Below are 12,839 nucleotides of genomic sequence, written 5' to 3' on the forward strand. Positions count from 1 at the left end.
GTTGGAAGGTTAAATGAAATAATCTTTGTAAAGTGCTTAACACAGTTGCTAACATTTCAAAAGCATTTAGTAAGTGTTAGCTATTCTTCTTATTATGCCTTGTAAGTAAAAGGACCAGTCATTGCTCTATTGAATGCCTGTTATTTATGAGGCATTTTCACCCGTTTTCTTTAATTCTTACCAACAGTAGGGAAGGCATAGTGATCATATTTTACAGGGGTGTATGTCCAAATCCACATATTTGGCAAATGGCCGATCAGTTATTTAAACCTAAGGTCTAGCTAGCTCTTTCTACAAAACATTGTTGGAAAACTATGACCTGAAGGTCAAATGTGGCCTGTCATCTATTTTTGTAAATAAAGTTTGATTGAAACATAGCCATGCCTGTTCATTATGCATCATCTATGGTTACTTTTCCACTTTAATGGCAGAATTGAGTAGCTAGGGCAGAGACCATATGGCCTGCAAAGCCTCAAATATTTGCTATCTGGTCCTTTACAGGAAAAGTTTGCCAACCCTTGCACTACAACATATGGTTTCTTAATGAAGACACTTTATTACTACTTTGTCTTAGAAAAGATTTTACACCATCCATGGTGCTGGGACTAGGTGAAGCAATGAGGTGTCTAGGGCATAAAATTTAAGGAGAGCCTCTTAAATTTAAGGACAGGCCTCACTTGTATGACCTAAGAGAACACCTGCTTGCCTCGCCGTATTTCCCACCTCAAGAACCTTCATTAATACAAAGGCATTATTCATGAGTAACTTATGTGATTCCCCATATAGAACAACCCTTGATGACAATTCCTAGATGGGCTTGTGCACTTGAAAAGCTCATTTTATTTAAGGTGGGATAATCTTCACATCATGAAATAGAATTGCAACTCATGAACTCACGTGTAGTATCAGCCCTAGAGTAGCTTCTCCAAAATAGGGACAGTTTAGGATCAGCAGGCTCATTCGCTGATTCTAAAGACATTGGCCCATGACCAGTTGCTGCTGATTAGATGTATACTTTCTTGCCATCTCTGACTAGTTTTATTTTTTATGTTGAACGGAAGGTAATTTGTTGTTCAGTTTAAAAGTGAACTTATTATCTTCAATCTTCCTAATCCAACATCTGTATTCTCCCTTCTTTCTGGCACCACCATACTCCAAAGTCTAAAAAACAAAAATAACCTTTGAATCCTTTCTTGTCTTTTCTTCCTCCATCTAATGGGTTGCTGAATATAGTCCATTCTAATTATGACTTTTTAACTTATCTTCTAATCTCTCTTTTTGCCCCTGCCCTAGTTTAGGTATTTATCATTCTTACAAGGACTTTTTGATATATCCTTGATGAATCTATCTGTTTTCACCTTCTGTCTGTCCTTTGCTTTCTATAAGATGCCATCATAGCAATTTTCCTAAAGCTTGACCCAAATCATATTGGTTTGGATCATCTCCTGCTAAAAATGAAGCAAGATGCGCGGTGGCTCATGCCTGTAATCCCAGAACTTTGGAAGGCTGAGGCAGGTGGATCACCTGAGTTTGGGAGTTCGAGACCAGCCTGACCAACATGGAGAAACCCCGTCTCTACTAAAATACAAAATTAGCTGGGTGTGGTGGTGCATGCCTGTAATCCCAGCTACTTGGGAGGCTGAGGCAGGAGAATCGCTTGAACCCAGAAGGCAGAGGTTGCCATGAGCCAAGATCGCATTGTTGCACTGCAGCTTGGGCAACAAGAGTGAAATTTGGTCTCAGATAATAATAATAATAATAATAATAATAGTAATAATTTAGTCACCCAAAGCCTCAATATACAGTCCATACCCCTTCATGTATCATTCCAGGCTCTATTTGACTTAGACTTAATCACCTCCAAAAACTTTGCAGTTTTGGAGGTGATTACCCCATGTGTATGATCATGCAATATCCCAAACACACATTGGTACAGGTCTATAATCTTTTATCTGTAAGTATAAGTAACCCACTACTTATTAAACATACCATACAGTTTTCCACCTTGTAGGAATTTGCTTAAGCTTTTTATTCTGCCTAGAATGAGCTTTCATTAACCCCAACTATACCTGCTGAAGGCCTGTCCTGCTGTTCAGGGCTAGCACAATTGCCCTCTTCTTTACAGTATTTCTCTATTCTAAGCCAGAAAAAAAATCTCTCTTTTTTTTTTTTATTCTCATGGCACTTTGCAAAGCTCTTAAGATATTTCTCACATTCTTCATTGTTAACTGTTACTATATCCCATGTTAGACTATGGGTGCCTTAAGTTTAATTCAATTCAACCAAAGTGTGCTGAATGTTTATTGTGTCAGGGACCGTGCTAAGTACTCATGACATTCATATTAGAGAACCCCTGGAATTGTTTACAGTGTAATGGGTAGATAATTCTGCCCTGTTACCCTTGTAATCTAGTCCAGCACCATCCATGGAAGGGATTCAGTAAAAATTATTGAATTCAATTGAATTAGGTCAATAACAATCATAAAAATAACTCTAAGGGTAGTAATGCTTGCCTTTCATTGAGCATATGATATACAGAGCTCACCATGCAAACATTGCACATACTTTTGTTGATTTAATGTTCATAACAGTCCTATGAATGAGGGGCATCTCTAAACAGAAGCAATAATGCTAACATGGGAAATAAGATTAGGCATAAATTTGCTAAGATGACAAATTTAGTTAGGTTCAACCTAGGCTTGTCTGACATAAAAAATCTTGCATCTAGTCTAGAGCTCAGTCAGTTTGGCCAAACCGCTTGAATTCTCTGTGCTACAGTTTCCCTGTTGGTTAAATGAAGTGGAGGCCTTATGGTACTAAAACTTCTTGTACTCATTCTAGGGGTCTGGAGTTTTTACTGAGCTTCCATTTGGATGGTAAACAACAACAACAACAACAGAAACCAAAAACCCACCAACTTGTGGTATTGGTCCACAGTGCCGTATCTGAAGTTCTAAAATCAAAAGGCTCTTATTACTAAATCTTTCTAAAATTAAATTGGCAGCAAAAGCTAACTGAATTGTTGTGAATATTTATTCTGTTTGGTGAGAATATTTATTTATTTTACTACAGACATATTAGGAGATACTCACTCAGATTCACTGAGAGTGTTAATATATGGTATATGCTCTGTGTTTCCTTTCTAAAACATTCTGAACTCATATGCCCTTAAGATTTTCAGACACAAGATTATGTACCTGTACCAATATGTCAACATATTAAGCTTTGAAAACCAACTTGAGATACTCAGAAGTTTGTAGAGACACACTGTAGATCAGCAATCCAAGAGCAAGGAAACCGAAACCACTGGAGAGTGGGGGTGGTGGTACTGAAGTCATGGAAACCACCTGAATATTGTGGAGAAATTGCTCATGCAGATCTCACGTGGGGATCACATACCTGTAGCACTGAGATTTTTGTGTTTGGCCCTAGCTTTGGTAAAACCATGGCTGATTAATATTACAGACTTTGCTTTGAACAAGAGGGCACTGGAGGTGCATCCAGGAGGTGGAATTTCAATAAGCAGTTGTTCATTCTTGTGCAGTGATCTGTTGAAGCAGTTGGAATGGTTTTAACTTGGAAAGGCCATCTCTTTTTTCCCATTTAAATATTTTCTCAAAAAGCATGTGAAGAATTAGAAAATCCCTGTCACTGTTCTTCCCAAGGAACCACCTTTTTATGTTTGACTATCCATTTCAAAGCTTGATTATAGGACATTTGGAAACTTGTAAAATTCTGTGTCCCCAAACTAGAAGAATGTTTTTATGAAGTGGAATTGTTACAGACTGTCTCTTTCAAATGTCAGTTTTTCAAAGTTTAACAAGAAAAGATTGAGTTGGCAACTGAAATCACATATTCCTGTATTTCTCAACTGTTCAAGTACATGTCCATATCTGCCACAAATGTAAATTTCAGGCGATTAGTGGGAAGCCCAAGTATTGGAAATAAAAAAAGGGGAATATTTATGCAGAATTTAGTGCTCACTTTAAGATTTAAAATATGAGTTCTCTTAGCAGGGATGGTTTAAATAAATTAACTAAACAAGCATTAATCTTGTATTCTATGTTGGGCACTATAATAGACTAAAAATGGCCCTCCGAAGGTGTTCATGTTCTGATTCTTAGGAATTGTGAGTATATTAGCTTGCATGGTAAAACAAACTTTACAGATATGATTAAGGGAAGGATTTTGAGAGGAGGAGATTGTCCTGGACTATCTGTGTGGTCCAAGTATAATCACATGGGTCCTTAAAAGAGAAAGGTAGAAAGATCAGAGTCAGAGAGAAGAGGTAAAAGAGATAATGATTAAAGCTGAGGTCAAAGAGAAGAGGTGAGGATGAAGATGGGAGAAGAAGCCATGAGGGAAGGAATGCAGGTGGCCTCTACCACCTGGAAAAGGTAGAAAGATGAATTCCACCTGAGAGCCTCCAGAAGGAATATAACTTTGCTGACATGTTGACTTTAGCCCAATAAGCACTGTTTTGGACCTCTGGCCCCCAGAACTGTAACATAATGCATTTGTCTTGGTCCTGCCACTAAGTTTGTGGTAATTTGTTTTAGCAGCAATAGGAAACTAATACAGGCAGTGTGGCAAGAGAACACAGGAGCAGTTAAAGAAATTGATGGGCGGTGGGGGATCACGAGTTCAGGAGATCAAGACCCTCCTGGCCAACATGGTGAAACCCCGTCTCTACTAAAAATACAAAAATTAGCTGGGTGTGGTGGCACGTGCCTGTAATCCCAGCTACTCGGGAGGCTGAGGCAGGAGAATCGCTTGAACCAGGGAGTCAGAAGTTGCAGTGAGCTGAGATCACACTCCAGCCTGGGTGACAGAGCGAGATTCTGTCAAAAAAAAAAAAAAAAAAGAAAGAAAGAAAAACTGCTGGTGTGAATGGTGTGAATCTAGAAAGGTGTGAACCAAAGAAAGTTGTAAACTTGATGCATGGTAGGCATGAGATCAAAGGAATTCTATGTTAATTTTTTTGTTGAAGGAGGATTCTAGGTCAATTTTTTTTTTTTTAATTTGAGACATCATCTTTGCAAGTTCGAGCCACGCCCGCTTCTAGGGGAATTCCCCTATATCTTTGTTTTATATAATCCTGCTTGACCCCAGGTCACAGCTGACAGGACAAAGGAAAGACATTTTTCCCTGGATTTATGATGAGCTGTGACCTCATGGAAAAATGCGAGCTTGCTCCATTGTTTTCCTCCCTCAAGGATGTCTGGAATTGAGGTACTGAGAGGCTGAGTTGGTTGGTGGTTGGCACTGGGGCTCAGAAGTAGCTTTGGCAGGTGGGATGGCCATTTTGAGACCACAACAGATTGAGTGTGTAAAGAAAACTGGTTCTTTCTTAAGTATATATTTTTCGGTTTTGTCTCTGCTGCTTGAATCAGAAGGGAAAGCTGTTTCTGAAAGACGAAATGGAGCACATGTGTTGAGAGAAGCTGGGATGGAAAAGATCAGTTTTCCCTGAGAAGCAAAGATTTTCTCAGCTCCCAACTTCAATTCTTTTGACTTCCACTTGCCGTTATTTTCTGTCATTGAGTCCCTGATCTATTTCTGTCATTTAAAATAATGTCCACTGCATCTAAATCTACTACCCAACTGCCCCCAGTGCCACCTTTGTATATGAGTTCATCTGGGTTGGTTTTTCTTATACCCAAAAGACCTCTACCTCAAATATGTTTCATATTTTCTAAGATCAAATAAGCAGAAATGAGCTTAATTAGAGAAGATAATATTGACTATGAAAGAGAGCTATAGAAGTTTTAATCCTTAAAATAATCAATTCTGTCCTAAATACCCAGAAGCAGAATGGGATCCAAATGACCTCTCAAAGTTTCAAAATCCCTAGATTGGTAACAGGTGATCATTTAAAAAATACACATTTATTCAGAAGGAGAATTTGTTTATCAGTGACTTACACCATTCTGAAAAACAAAGTTAAATAACCCTTTGACAGATTTATTCTCATTCAATACTCACATGCTCCTAAGGTGGCAGTATTAACATTCCCATTTTACAGATGAGGATACTGAGGTGTAGAGAGACCAAGTGATTTATCCAAGATCCTTTGACTGAGTTTTCTGGGTCTGGGGCTCTCCTCTTAAAAATCCCACTCTGGCTGGGCGCGGTGGCTCAAGCCTGTAATTCCAGCACTTTGGGAGGCTGAGGTGGGTGGATCATGAGGTCAGGAGATCGAGACCATCCTGGCTAACACAGTGAAACCCTGTCTTTACTAAAACTACAAAAAATTAGCCGGGCATGGTGGCGGGCGCCTGTAGTCCCAGCTATTCGGGAGGCTGAGTCAGGAGAATGGCGTGAACCTGGGAGGAAGAGCTCGCAGTGAGCCAAGGTCACGCCACTGCACTCCAGCCTGGGCGACAGAGGGAGACTCCATCTCAAAAAAAAAAAAAAAAAAAAAAAAATCCCGCTCCACTTCATGGAAAAGTTTCATTACAATATTGAATAAACTGTATGATCGAGAAGTGAAGTGCTTAATTCTGGGATAGTGAATATTAATTATGCAATGCTCTGTTGCTCTGCTGTGCTGATGAGTGAGAAAAAAATTTTCTTAAAATTTACTTATCTTCATTTCAACAGACGGTTATCATGTGGTTTGAATTACATTGATTGGCCATCATTAATGACTTCTCCACAAAGGGGGAAAAAGGAATTTGATATTGTGATCAGGTCTGAAGTAGGTGACCATGAACGCTGGTAAAATAGAGTCACATATTTCTGGCTCAGGAACATTAGTTAACATGAGAAGTGGGATGTCATAGTGAGAACAGTTCAGTCTTTGTAGTGAGACAGACTGGGATTAAATGTGGGCATGCCATTTGTCAACATTGAGACTCTCTGAATCTGTTTTCTCATTTTTAAATGGGAATAAAAACACCCATCTCTAGAGCTTAGCGCTTGGATTTGGCAAAATGCATAGTACGAGTTCAATAAATGAAAGCTAATATTATTTTCATGTTCAAAGTCAATGGAAAGAGTTGGCTATGAAAACCCTCACACATACCAATACCCAGATTATTTTATCATATTATCTTTAGATATCTCATTCACAAATATAGAAATGTGGGTTTATGGGGGCCCAGGGGTGTGATGGTGAAATACTCTCTTTGAGAGAAAAAAGGAAAGTTTATAAAGTTTCATGAGTATGTTAGTTTTATTGCTACTGTAACAAATTATCACATATTAGCTGCTTAAAACAACAAAAATTTGTTACCTTAGAGTTCTGTAGGTCAGAAGTCTGACATGGGTGTCTGTGAGGCTGAAATCAAGATACCTGCAGGGCTGTGTCTCTTTCTGAGGGATCTTTGGAAGAGTCTGTCTCTTGGTGCATTCAGGTTGTTGGCAGAATTCAGTTCCTTGTGATTGTAGAACTGAGGTCTTTATTATCTTGCTGGCTATCAGCTAAGGACTGTTCTCAGCTTTGAGAAGCCATCTGCATTCCTTGGCTCATGGTCGGTCTCCTTCCTCCATTTTCTTTCTTTCTTTTTTTTTCTTTTGAGATGGAGTCTCACTCTGTTGCCCAGGCTGGAGTGCAGTGGTGCGATCTCGGCTCACTGCAAGCTCCGCTTCCCGGGTTCACGCCATTCTCCTGCCTCAGCCTCTTGAGCAGCTGGGACTATAGGTGCGCACCACTACACCCAGCTAATTTTTGTATTTTTTTAGAGATGGGGTTTCACCATGTTGATCAGGCTTGTCTCAAACTCCTGACCTCGTGATCCGCACAATTTTGCCTCCCAAAGTGCTGGGATTACAAGCATGAGCCACCGCGCCTGGCCCCTTTCCTCCATTTTTAAAGCCAGCAATAGTGGGTTGAGTTTCTCTCAAGCTGCCAGTTCTCCTCCTCTTCTTCCGTTGTTGCATCTCTCTGACCCACTCTTCTGTCTTACTCTTCCACTTCTAAAAACTCATGTAGTTATATTGGATCCACCTGGACACTCTAGGGAACTCTTCCCAATTCAAGGTCCATACCTTAATTGCATCTGCCAAGTCCCTTTTGCCATGGAAGGTAACATGTTCACCCGTTTCACGGATTAGAGAACGGACATCTCTGGGGGGAGGATGAGTTATTCTGCTACCAAGTGAGAAATAGCACAGAAGTGTGTCTTCCAAATATGGAGTTGTTAATCATGATTCACAGTACATTCCAGTTTGCAAAATAAATGAGCTGGTGTCAAAAATACCCACTTACCCAGACAGAGAGAAAACACATGATTGTGCATAATTTGGCTTCTGCTTACCTTGCTCATCTCTCACCATTCTATTCCTCTTTTGACCATTCTATTCCTCCTTATACTGAACTTTTTATTCCCAGAAAGTGAGTGGATATACAAACACTGGCCAGGTCATATCTGTTAATAAAACTCAGACTGACAAAGGAAACCCAGGAAGCCAAACCTTAGCCTCTGCAGCAATCAGCCCAGAATAGTCACAGTGTGGTCAACTGATACCTTCTCTATTTTCTAACCCCCTGCTCCCTGCTTCCAACTCAGGAGCAACCTGAGAAAACCAAATGTGCTCCCCAAACTAATCAGAAAGGATGCCCTGCTTCTAATTAGCTCTCCAATAGCTTCCCAAGGCCAACAAACTTTAATCAGGGCACACCCAAGGGTTCTCTTTTTTCCACTCTAAAGCTTTTCCTCTGTCCTGACTGTATTTGAATACCTGCCAAATGCAAGTATTGGTGGCTGACTCTCTTCCTATAGCAAACTCTGAGTAAATAGTCTGTTTTTCTCATTTGAGTGGTCTTTGTTTTAACATTTCCTTTGTGTATTGTTTTTGTTTCCTCTTTTTCTCTTCCTTGATCACATTTTTCTCCTTACCTTAAGTGATTAACTTGTATTCATATTTTAAATATCAGCTTAGATGTCACTAATAACAATAATAATTACTATTTCGGTGATAGCTAACCTGTACTGAGCCCTTACCATATGCCAAGAACTGTTCTAAACATGTTTAATTTATCAGCTCATTAAACTCTCACAACAATTAATTGAAGAAGGTTTCTCTTATTATCCACATTTCTCATACAGGAAAAGATAATTCAGAGAGATTAAGGATCTTGCCCAAGGTTGCAGAGCTACTAGGTGAAAGACTTAGGACAGAATTTAGGTGGTCTGGCACCATAATTCACTCTTGAAACAATTACGCTACGTTGCTTTCAGAATATTTTCAAATACCCTGAGTTTAGGATAGATATCCCTTCTCATATGTTTAAATAGGACTCTGTAATTTATCTACTACTCTATTGTAATTGTTTATGAATTTCTCTGTAGTCTCTGCTACTAAGCTCCCTGAGGACAAGGGTGGTGTTTGTTTTGCTTATGTTTGTATGTCAAGCATATAGTAGTTTCTCTATCAATGTGTATTTAAGGAATTAACAAACGAATGATCGAATGAATGAAATACATACAAAAGTGTGAATTGTTATTTTTAAAAATTGGAGGCTCTTAAGTTAAGAAAAAAGAAAGGGACCTTTTCCTTAGGCGGACTTTCAATGCAACACACTTCTACATATGACTTCATAATCTTTATCCGGGAAACAACTTCTTAAAACAGGGCAGCTTCTCTTGTCTAAGCTTAGGTTGCCTCCATATTTTTAAATATAAAACCACATGAAATACTAACATCAGCCTCTTCCCAGAAAGCCTCTTCCAAGCTAATCGTCATCATTAAGCTAGACTCAGTGAATTCTTGACATAAATTCTGAGCCAGGTCATGTTCAATTTAGAAACTTTCTTCTGAACTCTGCAGCAAGCCTAAAAACTCTCTCTTACATACTTGCAGTCCTGGAAAAATCAGATGAGAGCCAGAGGTGGCTATGTATCCCCATGAACTATGTTGGAGTTTTAGAGCAAACCTCCAACTGGGTACTTTTAATGTCCTAAGCCTCTGGCTGTCTGTCCTTGTAACCCAGATTCTGGGGCAGATGCTGAGCTCTCGTTCATTCTCAGTAGGTCTCTTTTCCTAGACTTGTGAGACTAGTTGACCTGGAAAAGCATTAAGGCAGTCATCTGGATCAATTCCTTTATATTTAATACCATTGGATCCATGCATTTATTAAAGAAATATTTATTAGCGTCTAAATTTCTGGTACTATCCCAGGATTTGGAGATCCAGAGGTGAATTAAACAAGCCTCCTGCTGTCATGGGGCTTATATTCTAGTGGGGCTAAGAGACAAAAATGAGCATACATACAAATGCATGAAATCATTTCAATAAGTATGAAAATAACACAAAGTTAGATAACAGCAATCTGCCTAAATGTATCCATTTCAATACGTTTATCTTTCAATCATGTCACCCCATTAAACTCCTACTTCTTGATCAACTACTCTTCTTTGGAATTCTCAATGTTTCCTCTCAGTCTTTCATTGATTATATCAAGGAAGTAATAAAACTTGTTTTGAATAAAAGTCATTCAGAAAATTGTTTTTGATATTCTCCCTTTTAAAGTTTATTGCCAATATACTACAAATAACTTTTCTTCTTAGGGCACTTTCTTTTTCCTCCTAGGAATTGATTATTACAACAAGATCATCGATGATTTGTTAAAAAATGGGGTTACTCCCATTGTGACCCTCTACCACTTTGATTTGCCTCAGGCTTTAGAAGACCAAGGAGGTTGGTTGTCAGAGGCAATCATTGAATCCTTTGACAAATATGCTCAGTTTTGCTTCAGTACCTTTGGGGATCGTGTCAAGCAGTGGATCACCATAAATGAAGCTAATGTTCTCTCTGTGATGTCATATGACTTAGGTATGTTTCCTCCGGGTATTCCTCACTTTGGGACTGGAGGTTATCAGGCAGCTCATAATTTGATTAAGGCTCATGCCAGATCCTGGCACAGCTATGATTCCTTATTTCGAAAAGAGCAGAAAGGTATGGTGTCTCTGTCACTTTTTGCGGTCTGGTTGGAACCAGCAGATCCCAACTCAGTGTCTGACCAGGAAGCTGCTAAAAGAGCCATCACTTTCCATCTGGATTTATTTGCTAAACCCATATTCATCGATGGTGATTATCCTGAAGTTGTCAAGTCTCAGATTGCCTCCATGAGTCAAAAGCAAGGCTATCCATCATCGAGGCTTCCAGAATTCACTGAAGAGGAGAAGAAAATGATCAAAGGCACTGCTGATTTTTTTGCTGTGCAATATTATACAACTCGCTTAATCAAGTACCAGGAGAACAAGAAAGGAGAACTAGGTATTCTCCAGGATGCGGAAGTTGAATTTTTTCCAGATCCATCTTGGAAAAATGTGGATTGGATCTACGTGGTACCATGGGGAGTACGTAAACTACTGAAATATATTAAGGTAAATGCATGATTTTTTGTGTGTCCATGTACACCCAATTATGTGAAGGTGGGCAAGACAGGCATATGTATATATATATATGGACCTGAAAAAAGAATTACTTTAGGTAATAGCATATACATTTGCTGGCCTGGGAAGAGCAGATTAGGATTTGAGTTGATGAGGGGTAACTAGCCGGTAAAGGCTTCAAAAGCAGTGGTCAAAGTCTAGGATTTGTTGTTAAAGTTAGTTGTGGCTATAGAAGTAATTTGGACATATTTTTCAATCTGGTGTCACAACTATGATTATAAAAGACATTTTAAGGATTGAGATAGTTGGATCCTTTTTTTGAGTCTCAGCTATATTGGATGACATCCAGTTAGCTAAAATTAAAATTTCAAGTACAGGTTTTCAGAACCTCTCCTGTGGGGGATGTAGAATGTAGCTACTGGCAGGACTGAGGGGTTAAGGAGTAGTGACAATCAACAGATGCTGACGGAAGAAAGATATTTCTGTCTTCTCATTATAATAAGAGTCATTTGACTGTCTTCATGGACATTTGCACAGTTTTGCGTTTCCATTGTTAGTTATAAAAGGTCAGTGCATGGAAAATTAAGTTAATAGGGTCAGTGCAATTTGATGAAAACTAGTTTTGGGGTTGTAGCTTACAGAAGATAGAGGGTAATGTACCTGATTTTATGAGCTTTCTTTTTTTAAAACATCTGTTTGGAATAAAACTTCTGTTCTTTTTTTCTAGGATACATATAATAACCCTGTAATTTACATCACTGAGAATGGGTTTCCCCAGAGTGACCCAGCGCCTCTTGATGACACTCAACGCTGGGAGTATTTCAGACAAACATTTCAGGAACTGTTCAAAGGTACCATTTGAAATGATGAAAGATCAATTGTGCAAACTTAATATAATTTTCCCATTTGCTTATTTGCATTCAGCAAAGACCGATAATTTTTGAAAGCTGAAATCCATGTAAATCAATGCAAAGCCATATAATTAGGAGAGGGGGAAAAAGTATTTAGGAAAGAGGAAGTGGAGGATTTTGGCCTAGCTACAACCTCCTGAAATTGAATCAAGTAAAAAGCGACTGTCTTCAGCATTTTGTGACTCCCGGGTGAAGGTGACAAGAACAGAAGGAGTGGTGGCTGTTGGGAGAGAACATCAGTTATTACAAAAAAGATTAGTACTGATCAACTATAACATGCTTATTTGCATATTTTAATATCCTAACTACCAAAAAAAAATGAAATGACAGGATTTTTAAAGAACCCAAATTAAGCATCTCTGCAATAAACTTAAAAATGGCACAAGTCCTCTATCAATGTATGTTGCATTTAAGCTGTAAGCAAGCAGCCCAGTTAGAAACATTTTTATTGTCGTATGGAAAATGTGAGTTGTGTTTTAAGATAATGTTATTTTAGTATCTCTTTTCCCTCCATGGAATTCTTTTCATATGAATTCTTAACATATTTGAAAACAGTCATGAAGGAATAACCTTTAACTGGTAACAC

At 38.8% G+C, this 12,839-nt stretch overlaps 1 protein-coding gene across 1 annotated transcript in view; it reads left to right on the top strand.

The window, feature by feature from the left end:
• Nucleotides 1–12,839, top strand: part of LOC101132889 (cytosolic beta-glucosidase) — a 126,659-nt gene that overhangs the window by 42,190 nt on the left and 71,630 nt on the right. The window contains exons 3-4 of the mRNA XM_004038495.5: nucleotides 10,537–11,333; nucleotides 12,070–12,193. Of these exons, the coding sequence (XP_004038543.2) occupies nucleotides 10,537–11,333; nucleotides 12,070–12,193 (921 nt within the window). The remainder of the gene's footprint in view (nucleotides 1–10,536; nucleotides 11,334–12,069; nucleotides 12,194–12,839) is intronic.

The sequence above is a fragment of the Gorilla gorilla genome, chromosome 3 (assembly GCF_029281585.2).
Source record: "Gorilla gorilla gorilla isolate KB3781 chromosome 3, NHGRI_mGorGor1-v2.1_pri, whole genome shotgun sequence".
NCBI lineage: Eukaryota > Metazoa > Chordata > Mammalia > Primates > Hominidae > Gorilla > Gorilla gorilla.